Source organism: Lepisosteus platostomus, chromosome 1 (genome assembly GCF_059453375.1).
Source record: "Lepisosteus platostomus isolate fLepPlt1 chromosome 1, fLepPlt1.hap1, whole genome shotgun sequence".
NCBI classification, from domain to species: Eukaryota; Metazoa; Chordata; class Actinopteri; order Semionotiformes; family Lepisosteidae; genus Lepisosteus; species Lepisosteus platostomus.
In genome coordinates this window covers 50,736,404-50,753,146 of record NC_142611.1, presented here as the reverse complement: position 1 = coordinate 50,753,146, position 16,743 = coordinate 50,736,404, and the positions used below count along the sequence as shown (strand labels likewise).

At 38.5% G+C, this 16,743-nt stretch overlaps 1 protein-coding gene across 2 annotated transcripts in view; it reads left to right on the top strand.

Annotated features, from left to right (window-relative positions):
- The first annotated feature begins 3,018 nt into the window (after positions 1-3,018).
- aco1 (aconitase 1, soluble) overlaps positions 3,019-16,743 on the top strand; it is a 32,824-nt gene continuing 19,099 nt past the window's right edge. The window contains exons 1-5 of one of the 2 annotated variants that reach the window (XM_088631211.1): positions 3,075-3,132; positions 4,429-4,543; positions 11,596-11,724; positions 13,079-13,247; positions 13,925-14,062. In XM_088631211.1, coding sequence (XP_088487337.1) covers positions 11,628-11,724; positions 13,079-13,247; positions 13,925-14,062 — 404 coding nt within the window. In that variant the 5' untranslated portion in view covers positions 3,075-3,132; positions 4,429-4,543; positions 11,596-11,627. Of the gene's footprint in view, positions 3,133-4,428; positions 4,544-11,595; positions 11,725-13,078; positions 13,248-13,924; positions 14,063-16,743 lie in introns of both variants that reach the window. The other variant, XM_088631199.1, reaches the window with a different exon arrangement.

The following is a 16,743-nucleotide window of genomic DNA, read 5'->3' as shown; positions in this document are numbered from 1 at the left end:
ACCAGGGGTGCATCAATCTTCTTTGAGCTTCCATTCAAAGGTCTTCAAGCACAAATAGTGTGGCATGTGCCAGTCAACAAGGAGTGAAGGACACACTCTTTTTGGTCAGACTCCAGAGAAGTGAGGGAAGGCATGTTGAGGTGTTGGTGCTTAGCCATTGCAGAATGGATTTGGGGTAATGGGAGGCAGGAAGAGGCAGGAAGAGAACAAAGGAGAGACAGAGCTTGATGACACCTGGTCATTTGCATGCAGGCAGACTGTTAATTGGCCCCAAGATGTCCTGATGTCCTGATGCGCAAGATGCCCTGTGGCCAGGACATCACAAGGACACTACCACTCCTGGCCAGAAAATGGCTATATAGGCCTCAGTCAGACTCAAAAACAGGATGTTGGGCAAAGGAGAATATTGGGGAATAGACACAGGAGACACAGGAGAGGACTTAAACATCATTGGGGGATTCTACAGCGAGCAGTAGAGGAAGGCTCCAGCATCATCTTCTTCATCTCCTACACAATATTGGAACAGGGAGGTGCATAAGGGACCACATTGCTCAAAGGACTATAGTTTTGTGCAGCTGTGGCAGAAGGAGGCACTATATGAAGCTGGTTTCAGGAGAATAACTCTGCTGGATGCTTTCTTTGGGACAATGGTTTTTGGAAACTGGTGTGCATGGGGTTCTTTCTGGTCTGTGGGTGTGTGGCACCTGTGGATAATTTGTGTTGTGTTCTATGCCAGGTAGGCAGTAATAGATATTGTTACTGCTAGAGAATAAGAAGGGCAATTATGAGTTCTATAATAACTGTCTTGTCTGGTCTGTGGGTGCACTAGTGTTTCTGGGATATATACAGAACCTGTTGTGTGGGAGAAATGGGTCCTGGCAACCTTACAATTGCTAGGGCGCATAGTAGGTGATAGTTCCTGCATTTTAGCGTCGCTATCATGACATAACTTTACCAAAATTAACAGATTACAAGTAAAGAGGCAACTGGATGATGACATTCTGTAGCACACAACTGACATTCAAGTAATTCTAGGGGATTTGTGTAAATTATTACACAAAAATTTAGATGGCATACATACCAATTTTATGTTTCAGTGCTTTTTGAGTTCAGGACTAATACTTATTTGAATTCCACCTCAATAAATAAAGTAATAGATTTTGAAGCTTTACACACCTTTAACAGTAAAAAATACGGCGTTTTGAAACAACTCAAGCGATCAGAATTATAATTGTACTCCAGACCCTCAACAGCAGAGGGCAACCATACACCGCAAACTCATTTTCAGATAGATGAGTAGTACTTTCCTGATTGATGTTGCTTCGCATATTGTAGTATTTATTTTAATTTTAATTGCATAGTAGGACGGATTATATGCTCTCCAGTTGGCCCTTATCGAGTGCATTTTTCTCATGACTGTCAGCGTCCCATCATGCCATTTTGACCCCCGAAGACGTCTGGGAAATAATATTCTCCGATGACAACAGCCAAGTTCATAACCGCCTGATAGCACAGGGAATCATAGCGATTACTGCCAGGAGTACCAGCAATACGCTGAACGTTATATATTGCATATGGAAATAACATTTTTAAATTTGCCTTCAAACAGTTTGTAGTATATGGATTAAACAAAATCTGATCGTTGCTGGTTTTGTTATACTCGTCGTTTTTATATGAAACTTGCATATGAACAAAATGTACCATTAAACGGTGAAAGTTGCCTTATATTTGGACCTACAATCTCACCATACTTTGGGTGCTAATGTAGATTTGAGCAAGCTCACTGGAAGAAAGGTCTGTAGAACGTACCAACACAACAGTTAAAAGACTGAAAAAGTTAGAACCCATTAATGTACGTTCATTCTGTTTTTGAGTCTAATTGTAACAGAATTACATTTCTTTACATATAGATATGAAATAAAAGACTAAGAGAAAACCGTAAAAAAGTCAAATAATTCATAGCTAGTTTCATAGAGCAGATTATCATGCTCAAGACGATTTCAAACATTACTGGTCTTCATAAGGTGCTTTATGTGTAAGTGAAAAGTGCTTATTAAAACCCAAGTTTGATAAAATTATAACAAACGTAGCTGTAACCCTTACGTAAAATATTAACATGCCAGTTTATCAATTCAGAAATGAACTGTCGAGGTTCTTTTTCACATTGTACGTTTTGATAAAATACGCATAATATTTAAGATAAATCCTACATCATGGATAATGAAAATAGGACGTTTTTTACTTTCAAAAGATGTTTGATAATATGAATGTACACTTTAAAATAGATTTTTGTTTTTTAAACAGTCTACACAGATTCCTGCCGAAGTTATGACCTTTAGCAGAGTTTCACTGCGGGCTGAGCTGAACATTAATTTCAATAGGCTGTATTAGCTGAATCATTACCATATTGTCTAGAATGTAAGTGTATGTCAATCGTAACCAAACTTCGCAAGTATATTTTACACAAATCGTTTGAGAGAAGGTGAGAGTTCCTCTGTTAAAATGTCTGTAATATTAATTTTGAATTTGTTATGCCTCAAGAATGGTCAACACATTACTGCATAACTATATTATTTCACACGTCATTGCCTCCCGGTTCATATTCGCGATTTGACATTTATGATACTGAATGATTCTGGATGAATGGCGCTAAAAAGTCCAACAATTAAATCATTTCTCCTCATAGAAATTTGTTTCCACAGATCACTTTCTCAAGTCTTGATCCCTAGACGCATACAACAGAGACAAATTCAGCTGGAATCTGAATTGAATCGTTTTATATTTACTACTTTACTTAAAAAAACAGCCTTTGGTCAGTAACATATTTTAGTTTTTGAATTTGTGTAATGGACAGTATTTTCACTAATATTTTATATTATCTAGAAACGTTATCTGAAATGATCATGTTAACTTTTCTCATTTTCCCTTTCGAGGGTCGCGTCAGTTGGTAACGTTTTATTCTGAATTACAGTATTATCCTTCTTTGGCCCTAAAGCTGGACACTGTCTCTTTAAACCCGAGTCACACTTACCGCATTACTACGTAGATGAGAGCGCAAAATTCATCAGGCATTTTAAGAAGAAGGTAACTATTGGCTGCTGTACTGTTATCCCAGAGAATCGCCAGTGAATTGTAAGTGCTGAAAACAATCTACAGATTTCGTGTGTATAGCCTTTAAAGTAGTTCAGTCCTTCTCTGTTTTAGGAGAATGTGTTACTATGTATCGGATGTGCTTAGTAGCTAGTCGCGTATATTTTGTTTCAGGAAATACAATCTAGCACCTCTCCACTTACTCCTGTATTTTCCAGTGTGTTTACTACAGCCGGACAGCACTAGGCCAGAGTTCTGTCGGCTCACTAGAATTTTTGTGCAAGTGATTTTTAAAATAACTGGGAATTTCCCAAATTAAAGTACGGGTGTTGAGATTTTAGAGGTAATCTGCTAGTTTCACTGCATAAAGTATTTTTCTTTTAATTGGAAATAATGCCTCTACTGTAGATCGGTGTACTTAATCGTACAGTGAACCTACTCAACAACAGCATTACTTGTGTTCTGGAACGTTTTTTAAAAATAATTGGTTTAAAGTTATTTAACTTCGGGAGACGGTTGTTAAAAAGAGATAGTAGTGCATTTCGTTTTTTACGGCAATGGTAATGTTGTCTTATCTTACTGTAATTTACTGTACTGCATGCTGGTGCTTTTTTGCATTAACGTGTTTCACGCGTCATATAAAACATTGTATCCGTTTATAGAACTGGCAGAAAAAACACATTTAGAACTGAAATATATCATTGTAGATTAAAGACATGCATGCAAATGAATCAACTAAATCGTTTAACAAATTACATTTTCAGCCAATAATGTTTTCAATTCTGTCATATTATGGATGTTACATAAAATTTACGTACTACTTCAATTTTTAAAAGCTATTGCCATTCATTTGCCAAAATACAAAAACCTTTTGATTTTTCTTATTTGCAGTAGGCTAGAGAAGAACGCTGTATTCTTATGACAGATCTTGTACTTTAACAATAGGACACGATGATGAAGCTTTTAGTATCACTAAGACCACTTTAAAACGAGATGAGTATTAGAAGGTATTGAAATAAGCTAACACTTAAAATTGTTAAAGTTAATTTGTCAATTAATATTCTGCTTGTGTACAGTACAGAAAGTGTTTTATACTATGAGGAATATATTTATGCCGTGTGAGGTCTGGGAACTACATTTGTAATCTCCAAAGAAAGTTACCTTATTTCAGACTTTCTGGATATTGTGCAAATCTCGGTAACTCATGTTTGAGTAAGATTTACTTGGTAGGTTGGGGGAGAACATAATCGTTTCTGTTATTCTTGGTTCTGTGACCGTACAGTTACAATAACAAGTTTTGTAAGATTAATCCTTCCGCCTCTCCTGCATTCAACACAGATTTCCAGAAAGCGGTCTTGGAATTTTGTCTCCTATTCCAAAGATGGCTTCTTAAGTTGGATCACAACATTCACAGTGTGGTATTTTTTAAAATATACCCCTTGCTTGCTGTTTGGTAAGAGCCATCTTGATTTGCTTTGGTATTGCAAGAGCCATCTTGATCTCTCCATCTGCTTACTTCCCTAATAACATGTACAAAGGTCAGCTGGAAAAGAGGGCACCCATCTTAAGAGCAAATGAGGTACACTCTGTGTTGTGTGTAAAATGCAGTGAGACAAGATTAAACAATTAAAGTTGTCCAGTGGATTTCTGAAATGCTTTTCAGCAATACATTTCTAACTGCTTTATCCAGTACAGGGTTGCAGGGCACATTGGAGCCGAACCTGGCAAGCCACAGGTGCAATGAGTGATGAATTCTGGATGGGATGCCAGTTCCTCACAGGGCAGCCACACACATTAGGGCCAGTTTTCCTAGAAGCCAATTAGAAACTGTAGGAGGAAACCCACACAGATTATAATAATAATTGCTCACACTTATATAGCGCTTTTCTGGAAACTCCACTCAGAGCGCTTTACAGGAAATGGGGACTCCCCTCCACCACCACCAATTTGCAGCCCCGCCTGGATGATGCGCACACCAGAACGCTCGCCACACATCAGCTATCAGTGGGGAGGAGAGCAGAGTAATGCAGCCAATTTATTGATGGGGATTATTAGGAGGCCATGATTGGTGAGGGCCAATGGTAACACCCCTACTCTTTTCAAGGAACCCTGGGATTTTTAATGACCACAGGGAGTCAGGACCTCGGTTTTACGTCTCATCTGAAGGACGGCGCCTGTTTACAGTATAATGTCCCCGTCGCTATATTGGGGCATTAGGACCCACACAGACCACAGGGTGAGCGCCCCCTGCTGGCCCCACTAACACCTCTTCCAGCAGCAACCTTAGTTTTTCCCAGGAGGTCTCTCATCCAGGTACTGACCAGGCTCACACCTGCTTAGCTTCAGTGGGCTGCCAGCTGTGAGGTGCAGAGTGATATGGCTGCTGGGAGATGCAGGGAGAGCATACAAACTTCCTTCAGGTAGCACTGCAGGAGCTGAACACAGGGCCCCAGCAGTGCTGACCGCTACACCACTGTGCCGCCCACCTTTTCAAGATCTTGTACAATAAAAAAAAGATCTACGTTTAACTGACCACACTAGAGATATCAGTCTCATCTAAGTCAATATTGCATTGCAGGGTAGGTGATGAAAACAGGAAAAATAATACCTTTCCACTGTAATAGTGCTACATGAAATCTTTGGTCCTGCATTGACAGCGACCTCCATTCAATACCCTCTGAGAGAAGAAGAGGACCAGCTGAGGGAAAACAGAGATTATGCCTGTGTCTGAAGGTCAGAGATGAGGTTCTGTACTGAACATCGAAATAGCCTTGTGACCATTATAGCTGTCCCTATCGGGAGGCGCAGCTGCAGATAGTCTTGTTAGTGCAGGATTCCCACACGGCTATCAGCACACTGTGGCCCGAGTGCGGCTCTTGGGCCTCCTGTGCGCTTTAGTGGTGATGAATTATTGAAAATTTATGACTGCACCACATCCTCATGTCCTTGTCCAGTCCGTGTGCTTGTTTCTCCCTCAGTCATTTACCCTCTAGCTTTCTCCTTGTACCCCCTTCCCTTTCCCCTGCTAGTTTAAACACCCAGACCAGCATGTTTCCCTTAAATACCTAAAGCAGGTTCTTCCCTGGCATGTCAGTTTCCTGTGACTGCTTACTCTCTTCCTGGGACTTGTAGATTCACAGCCTTCAATCTGTCCATGACTCCATTTCTTTTAACGGTTTGTTGGGACTATATTGGTGCTATGTTATGCTGCCCCTCGGGGTGTGGTGGTTAGGGCTCTGGACTCCTGAGTGGAGGGTCATGGGTTAAAATTCTGAGTGGGGACACTGTTGTGGTACACTTGAGAGCCCAGATTGCGCTAGCAAACCCAGACAAAAAAAGAATTGTAACCTCTGGAAGCTGTTCTAACAGTGTCAGCCAAATTAATAAGAAATAGCCTACATGTAACATTGTGTTGATGTAGACTTCTGAACCCTTATCATATATCTCTGGTAGGAACAAATGATTGATTTGTATGATATGTTGGGGGATCAGGTTTCCAGAAGAAGATTTTCTGATGTCCCACGCTAGATTTATGCTTAGGTTTTGATCAAAACCTTATGGTGTGGCATTTGGGTTGCTATGTTTCCAGGTTCTTCTGTAGTGAAGTGTTTTTGGGTTGGGTTTACCTGTTGGGTTGTGAAGAAGGAAGTTTGTGAAACAAACAGTAGCTGGGAAGTTTCAACTAACTTGATTATTTTGGTAAAAAAAATAGTCCACTTTGAGCAAAGATATTTGAACATTATAAAGCCCACTTCTTTTTTTTTTTAATTGTGCACTTTCGTAGAATGTGTACTGTATATTGAAGGTGTTATTCCAAAGTTGTCCCTAATACTGTACAATGATAAAATTTGTCCAAAAAGTAGTAAATTTTACTGTGGAATGAAACATTACTTAATAATTCTGACCCTGACCTTGACTGGACTCCAGGAATGTTCAGTATTGTGTTATGAGAGCCAATGACACAGTGACTTAGCCTGAGAGAACTGTTACAGCTGTGTTAATACTTAGCTCTAAAGTCCCAGCTGAAGATGCGTATCAATCAGCAGTTATTGCCTGAGGGGTCATTTCAGACATCGTACCTTCTGACAGGATCAGTCAGACCATCACTAGACCAATAGGCATTTAATTGCACAAATCTCTTACTAAACTGGAGCATGGACTTCTGGCATAGACTCAGAAGTATGGCTCATGTTTGGTGATTGAGAAAGACGGTATTATAAAAAGAAAGTGTGAAAAAAATTGCCTGGGCACTGAGATGAAATGTCTGATTAAAGGTTAGATACAGGAGTAGTTGCAGTTGAACTAAATGATTTTGTTATAGCTTCAGCTGCTGAGAAAAATATTAATTTGAAATGCTATTTGCTTATTCATTTAAAGGGAACTGCAATGCTATTTTTATATTTCGGGGTTAGAATCAGCATTGATGAGTGTATTTCAAACATTCCTAAAAGGAAAATATACGCATTAACTTGTAAAAAACTCCAATTTAAATCACAAAATAGACAAATTTTCCAGGTATACACAGCACCATATTCTGTGATTCAGAATGACGCAACAAAACTTCCAGTGGTGTATTGTGGCCCTATTACATTGTAAACAAGCAGGCTTGTGAATACATCTTTTTTAATCCAATAGAAATATTGCTCTCGACTTCAAGAAGTTTTTGCTTGTTTACTACTTACTACTACTTACGTCTTAACTCCTCATGCAGATCACGTTGGAACATTTCTGCAATTAAATATCTGCTGCACAGCCTGTACGTATTCAGTCATACATCACATACCATTAGTTATTGCAGTGACTAGTGAGCAGGAAGGGCTGCATCACGTCACAATTTGTCACCAGTGGCAGGACCAGGGGTTTGTGATAACTTGGCAACTAACAGTACTTTCACAAAGTTCACGATTTTGTGCTTAATTCAAAATTTGTAAAATGTTTCTATAGCGTCATGGAATTTATTTGTTACTGAGATTTAATAACCATTCTGAGAATTTGGGACTGCATTTCTCCTTTACAAGCCACTTGTATTTAAAAATGACTGTTATCAATTATATTTTTTATGGTTTTCTGAATAATGATTCATTCAAGTAATAAAGGCTCCAAGTGATTGAGTTCACACAGTAGCTGCTACTACATGTCAGAGTTGTTGCTGCAGGTGAATCTACCATTTTGTATCTGCTTTATCCAGTACAGATCAACCATTTTCATTCTGTGTGAATTTTTGTTAATGCTTAGCTCAGTTGTCTTTGAAATGAGCTATGCACAGGGAAATATTTTAAGTACCTGTTGCTATCTACAAACAGTACTCCTGTCTCAGTGTGCAGAGTTCACCTGTTGAATGTTTTATACTGGAAATAACCATCCTATCCTCTTTAGAAATGTACTCTATTAATGTGTATCTGTGCACACAGGGACAACAACCTGTTCTTGGACTAAGGGAGAAAACCAGAGACCCCCGAGAATACCTATGTGAACAAGGGGAGAACATACAAACCCTGTGCAGATAACACTCCAAGAATTGAACCCAGGGCCTCAGGGCTGCAAGGCAATAATGCGAAACACTGCGCCAGAGTGCCACTAGGGATTATTTTTTTTTTTAATCGTATTTCTCAGCAGTTATTTTTGATGCAGGCCTCCCAGTGTGAAAGTGAAAAATCACTGCTTCCATACTCGATACCAGCATGGGAGGAATCAGGGCTGTGCACACTCTTCTGCTTAAAAGTGCATCTTCACACCTTACATTCATTTTCAGTCATACGGACATACTGTAGACTTGTCTTTTTTTCCAGCGCGTAGACCTATTCCTCGACCCTCAGAAGTGAGATTTACTCTTGATATTTGCACTTATCAGGATGTCAGGCCTTGCTTTCCCAATTGGAAAATGCTTACTTTGCGTTAAATGAGCTTGAGTATCAGTCAGCACTTAATTTGCCCACATGAAAGAACATACCCGTGGTTTTTGTCTACACGATCAAGTTGATATTCTTTTTGTGTTTAGGGAAATATAGGACATTTTCCTCAGAATTTACAATGAGATAAGAACACAAGAAAGGTTACAAACGAAAGGAAACCACTTGGCCCATCTAGTCTGTTTGGTAATTGTTAGTTAATTGATCCAAGCTTTTTTCTTATATACAACCATGTCTTGAAAGAAACTGGGTTATTCAACAACACGGCTGTTCCATACTGCAATAACCCTTTGGGTGAAAAAGTGTTTTCTCTTCTCTGTCTTAAATGCAGATCCATGTAGTTTCCCTATGTTATTTTGCAGTCCTTAGTGGCGTCAGAAAGTATGGAAAGCAAAAAATAAAAATGTGTGAGCACAAATTCTTTTGTGATTTCAATCAAAACCCAAACCGCCAATAACTGTTTTTAGAATGTAGGAGGGTCCTGTTTCACCATGGCTTGTTTTTTACAGTTATGGTATACAGTAACCACCTTTGGGAAGCAACATGGCACTGAAAGGCTCCTTTGTATGAATGGTGTGAGGAACTTTACATTCACATTTGCAGTCACAGAGGCTGGTATTGTAAGTGTTTGCGGCAGGGGTAAAATGCACATTTAGATAGAGGCTGACAGTTATTTAGACCAAATTTATGAAACTCCAGGGCAAAAGTCTAAGCATTTCAGATTTCGAAGGAATGATTCAGTTGTCTTTAACAGGTAGCCTTTTACAGTGTTCTTAAAGTTAAGATTTTCAACACAAACCTTTGGCCAATCAGTATCTTTTCTGAAATGCATATTCTTTTTAGTGGACTGGCTCTTTGAGACTACAGGAATGACACCCTTTTCTTTTCCCCATAGAAAATCAGTTACCTCCTCCTTTTATGGTAGCTGTGTTCGCTACATAACTTTAGAAATGTAGGGTTGTGTTGGCTGTTCAGTGAGAAGATTATGCAGTTGTGAGACATCACATGACTATCCAGGGTTGTTTTCCCCAAACTATGAAGGTCCTTCATGAAGTTGTTTTCAGGGCTTTTGGTCAGGTTAGATACTGAATGAAACAGTATAGCTGTTTTGCCTCATTTTTGAAGGTTTCAGTTTTGTTTCCAATATTAAAGTATAAAAAAGAAACACTGCACACAATACTGGTTTGAAATAATGAACCACATGATTTGCAAATAAAAAACATAAAATTGGGAAATTGGATTTCCCTTCCTTGTGTGTCTTGTATTGAATTAGTAGTGGTGTAGCCCCACGTTTCTGAGGCTGTTCTGGTGTAGAGGTGCCAGTCCTCCTACCAGTTGTCTCTTGTTCAGTTGTTGCGTGGAACCTGTCCCATCACTCTCGGTGACAGCTCCACTGAGACAGGAGGGTGACTATTTTCAGCACCTCATTTTCTAGTGCATGACAAAAGGTTCTGTGATCAGTGCTTGATGTTTGCTTTTGGAAATGTAGTTCTGAGAAATTCTGTTTAGTGTGCTGTTTAGGAGAAAATAATGAGAAATGCTAAGATATTTTGCGCTAAAAACATCTGTATCATGAGCCCAGGGAATCAAGTTAAGTTTTAGTAATTAAAAAACAAGATAGAAATTAAATTACCAGCTAAGGTGGAGTGAATATGAGAAGGCTCAGTTATGTTGCCAGTTTTGGTGTCTTCCAGGGGTGTGATTTGTTGGCCTTACCTTCTCAGACTTCCTCTACATAATAAGTTTTCTTTTCTTTTTGGTATAATTTAACAGGCCTGTGTTCTTGTTTCAGGTTTGTTATTTTTGTTCACGTTGTCTGAAAGGAAACTGTTCTGTAAAAAAAGGCAGCAGCAAGAACTTAATCTCTTTTTTTATCCTCAGAATAGCTCTTACTGTCTCTGGTCATGCTGACCGCGGAGTGTCACGTATTAGGCTGTGATTCTGGCATTGTATCAAGGGTTTCAAGATAAATAAAGGCAGAAAAGGAGCCATTTGTTTTCATTAACACAGAGATGCCTCTTACAGCCTCTGGCTTATTTGGCTTTTTCCAATAACAGTAGCTCCATGTAGGCTAATGAACAAAGATTTTAAAAATGATTTAAAAAATGCAGTACCTTTTTCTGAGAGGAAGTAGGTGAAGTTTACTCTTTCAGAATTTTTTTCTGTGAAAAAATTATCTAAAATTTTTTGCATTGGGCACGTTGAATATTTAATCAGTATAATCCAGTAAGGTTTTATAATAGCATATTATTGATCATATGATATTTAATATAGGTTTTGATTTCCTGAACAAGGATTGTTCAGTGGCTGAATCCCCATGGAGAGGAGAGATGGATAATTGCTTGGCTTAGTGTCCCATTACTAAAACATTCCATAGGAACTTCTCCAAAACAAACAAACAAACACTGCACAAAAACGTTTTTTGTTAATTGTGTCTGCAAAATGCTTTAACTGGAATTATTGTTTTGCATACAATCTTTATTGGAGGAGAGCACATCTTTGAAGATGGGGCAAAAAAATGGATCTTATGGTCTGTGTGAGAAGAGAACCAGTGTTGTATGTTTGCAGATTACTTTGTCTTCTAAATTCTTCTCAGGTGAATAAGAGAGACAGGAAACATCTGGAACCATGAGCAACCCATACGCCCACATTGTAGAACCCCTGGACCCACACAAACCAGACAAGAAGTTCTACAACCTCTGCAAACTGGGAGATCCCAGATATGGTAAGATACCTGTGGTTCTCATATTTAATTAGTGGCTACAGCTGTATTGTTTGTTTCTTGCAAAACAATGTATGTTTCTATGCTTTCTCAACCACTGTTTTTGTCTCAGATTTACCAATGGATTTATCAGTGGAAAGTACCTCAATACTTCCATTTCTGCTCATGCGCCAAAGTGCTCTTTCTTCATTAAATGATTTTATTTATTTTGCTCCAAATACACCTGTATAAAAGCATTATTTGTCTGCCTGTGACGCATACTGTATGTAGGCCAGGCAGAAGCGCAGGCAGTCGTTGTGCATCCTGTTGCTATCCATGCTTGAGGCAAGATGCAAAAAAAAAAACTGACACATGATCTCTCTCCCGGCAAGGAGGGTGTGAAGTGTAATGTGTATTTACTGTACGGCCACAGCCATTTCTAATCGCTTGACAAAAAGAAGGCTCGAAACTCGGTCGGTCAGAAACAAGTCTCAGGTTTCCTGGATGAGCCACAACCTGGCTCATCCCGGCCAGTGTAGCTTCACCTCTTAGTCTCCCACCACTGCCAGGCTGGAGGATTGAAGGCAGACAGCGGTTATTCACTCAGTCTGCAGTTGATGCGTATTGAATGTATTGATGTGTGACCAGATCTTATGTATTTCTTCTGTAACTATAATTTATAATATACTTTTTTTAGTATAAAAAGGTGATCAAATTTTATTCTGTGGCAAAAATATCACTAATGCCATACTCACCCCAATGAAGCCCATATACGTTGCTGCTATGTCAGAAATAGCGCACCTGGAAACACATTCCCATTGAACATATACTATAATTTCATATTTAATATTTAATAATTTAATCATATTCCCACAGACGTCCTTTCCTGAACCTTGCCCTCAGCACTAAGCGAGGCATTGCCTCACTCCTCTTAGGCAATATCGATCGTCATATAGTGTGTTTTGAAGTGTACGGGTTGAATCCAAATTGAACATTTTTAATTTACAGAAAGCAGACTTTGAGAGAAGGAGACCGCGGTTAAGAGAAGTAAATTAGGATAGGATAGTTATGAAATCTGAGGGAAATATATGGGAACTGTTCAAATCGACTACTTGAAGCAGCAAACAGGTTTATCCCGATAGTTTGCAAATCAAAAGCTAAGAAACAGGTTCCCAAATAGTTCAACAATCATGTAGGAAAATATAAGGGGAAAAATAATAATATTAATTATTATTATTACATAATAAAATTCTAAAATAAGAGCATAATCTAGTTAAAGAAAAGGAGTAGAATGAATTGGAAGCACAGGTAAATGTGACATTAGAAAGGACAGAAAATGAATATTGTACGTCTGTTATTATTTCTTTCTCATGGACAGATCGCCTCCCGTTCTCCATCCGGGTGTTGCTGGAAGCCGCTGTGCGCAACTGCGACGGGTTTCTTGTAAAGAAAGCTGACGTGGAGAGCATCCTGAACTGGAAGGAGACACAGATGCAGAGTGTGGAAGTGCCTTTCAAGCCGGCAAGAGTCATCCTGCAGGACTTCACGTGAGTCAGGAAGGAGTCTTTCTCCGTCACAGGACTGAGTTCTGAGGGCAGTTGCTTGCCTCGTGTCACTTGAAACTACAAGAGAGCTGGGTGGGTTCTCCTGTGTGTGCCTGTATTTGGTGTTTCGCCGACAGGTGCACATCGATACGATACAGACAGGAGCCTCAAGGACACACTCTCCAGCCTCCACCCTCTCTGATCCAGCTGAGATTTTGAAAGAGCTGGCACCGGTCTCATAATTTTAAGAACTTGTCATAGTGTCACAGTGAAAAGATGTTTGTAGATAGTATCTCGTGATGTACTTTGCGAACATTTCACACACACCTGTTTCTCTCTTTTTAAATTTCTTAATATTTTGCTGCAAAAATGGAAATTTCAGGCGTATTTCTAAGAAGGAATTTACAGTAGTATATGCATGACTGTATTTCCCCATTCTTTATCCCTGTTTTATATTACTGGCAAGGCATCAAAGGTTGAATTTGTTAAAAATGAATAAGGTACACAAAACACATCACTCAGTGTAAATCTAACAGACGTCAGATATTGCTGACGTCTGTAGTATAACTGTATGGGAAATGAAGGGCGCATCACACAGACGTATACATCTGTCTGTTGTACTTAGTAGACAATGTGTTCCTGCCGTGTGAAGGTCACAGTTTTGCTCTTGCTCTTGTCAGAGGGGTGCCTGCTGTGGTGGACTTTGCTGTGATGCGAGATGCTGTGAAGAAACTGGGCGGCGACCCAGAGAAGATCAACCCAGTGTGCCCAGCCGACCTGGTGATTGATCACTCCATCCAGGTGGATTTCAACAGACGGCAAGTGTTCCTTCAAACCACCTTGTGTTCACTGCTACTCAATCGAAAATGGCCAGTTTGTAATTTCACTGGTTAAAACGAGAAAACATGCTTGTGATTTGGTGGAATTGTAGATTATTGTCATGTAACATCTCCTGTATTGTGACTTTATTGATGCCTTGATGAGGTTCATTCACCAGAATATTCAACCTCATTGAACTTAAGATAAGATAAGATCACTTTGTTAGCCATATACAATTTCTTGCATTAGGAATTTGTCTTTTCACATACCCCAGCTTGCTCTCCATGAGACACACAGGCACACAGGCAGGGAGAGAGAAGCCTGAGGTCAGTGTGCAGGGTCAGCCATTTATACGGCGCCCCTGGAGCAGCTGGGGTTAAGGGCCTTGTTCAGGGGCCCAACGGAGAAGGATTCCTCTGCCGACTGCAGGATTTGAACCGGCAACCTTCCAGCCACAGGCGTAGATCCTTAGCCACAGAGCCACCACTCCGCCCCCAACTTCACTGGAGTTTGACCTTAAAGGAAAGAAGTCCTCAAGTAAAGCATTTTTTATTATGACGGGACACTGTGATTTATCATGTATTATTGAAAACATTACTGTTGACACAATTCCTAGCAGCATTGCTAAAATATCATTTATCTAGCTACCTGTCCTTCTGTGAATGATGTGTTTTGTTTGATGTTTTTTAAAATGTGAATGTGTCTAGATGTGAATTTGTTGGAGTTTGAAGTAATATGTGTATGCTTGGATATGTACTGTGCAGTCATGGCAGAAGAAGAGTTGTATTTGTTCTTCACGTTCTTGAAATATACCATGTTGATTTATATAATTATACCATACACATATTGCCTGATTCTTCATAAATTTGTCTTGCATCAGAGCAGCTGTGTTTAACACAAAGAAACATTACATATACAGACAGTACAAGTATATATTACATTAAAAATATATTTAATAATAAATATAACAGACATCAACCCATACATAATCATCTTATACCACTCGTACAGGAATCCACACAACTACACCAAAGCTCTGTAAATGTATCCCCCCACAATTACACTAAGCCCATATAATTGCCCTTTTGCACATAATCCATTGGTAGAACTTGCCCATAAACCGTTACGTTTTATTGTGAATGCATTTACTGATTGAGTAAGGAATAACCATTTTCATCATTTTGTTATTTAGATTGAATTGTGTCTTAAAACTTTCACCCCATTATCTTATTCCATTTTTTCAATAACTTTTTTGGTTTTAAATACAGTGGTGTGTTTGGCCCCTTCCTGATTTCTTATTTTTTTGCATGTTTGTCACACTGAAATGTTTCAGATCATCAAACAAATTGAAATTTTAGACAAAGATAACACAAGTAAACACAAAATGCAGTTTTTAAATGAAGGTTTTTATTATTAAGGGAAAAAAAAATCCAAACCTACATGGCCCTGTGTGAGTAGTAAGGAGTATATATTTTCTGTACAATATGTACTGTATCTTATGGGATGCTAATTTATTAAGCTGTTAGTTTATCCATTTCTTTTTATGGAACAAGTAAACGTTTATTCCATGCTGAAAAGAGAAGAAAAGAAACCCAAATGTTTCTGGCATTTTCTGGCATTAAATAGGCATTTTCCATTTGTGTTTCTTTTTTTTGTGTGCTCTTTTCAGTGTGGAATAAACCTTTACTTGTTCCTTTGCAGCCTGTGCATGCTGACGCAGCTACCTAATTGAACCATTTATTATTATTTCTAAAATCTGAATAAAATGCTTACGTTACTCATAATTAACTCAAATTCTTCGGATAAGTTTCAATCTTCCAGTTTCTATGTTGGTAGAAGAACACTATACAGACATCCATCAGCACTATGCCACAAGTGTTTCCTTAACTTAGTCAATTTGCAAATTACAGTTACAATAAAAAATTCATATTACTTCATTTTAAAATAGCTTTACAGGTGTGAACTGCTGAAAATATTAAATCACAGGGAATGCACGTAGTAGAAAGCCATTATAAGTCATCTAACAAGTATTAAATGGAAAATGTAAATCCTGACAGTGAAATGTTTCAGTAACATGTAAGAAGCAAGAGAGATTAGACAGTGGGTGGCTGAAAGGGTTAATGTGAAATTTCCATATTGAAAGCAGCTATATTTTTTTCACTGAAGTGAAATGGTGTAAGTTGTCGTAGACTTTGGCCACTGTGATGTTGAAACATCATGTTGTGCAGAGAACTCATTTAACTTCACCACATTAATTGTTTACTGACCTTCATTCTGTGCTTTTCTCTTACTTTGTATGAGAGTATGTACAATAACAGGCAAACTTTACATAGAAAAATATAATCCTTTTCTATCCAGTTTTTAAGTCTGATTTTTGTAACTCAGTATTAATGCAATTAACATAGTCATTTCTGAAGACATTTTAATGCAATATAGAGTTTATATTTAAAAGCCACCTCTAAAAGAAAAACATGTTTTAATGAACAATTTATGGATTATTCTCATTGTTTCATTAGTTGCAATTTATTTTCTAAGATTTGAAAGAAAATATGAAATAATGAACATTTTGAACAGTATCTTTTCAGGAGTTGAAAATATTGCAGAACTATCAAATATGTGATGAGCATAAGGAAAGTTGGTATTATTCATCACAAAAAAGCAACAAATGTTAAAGAATCAG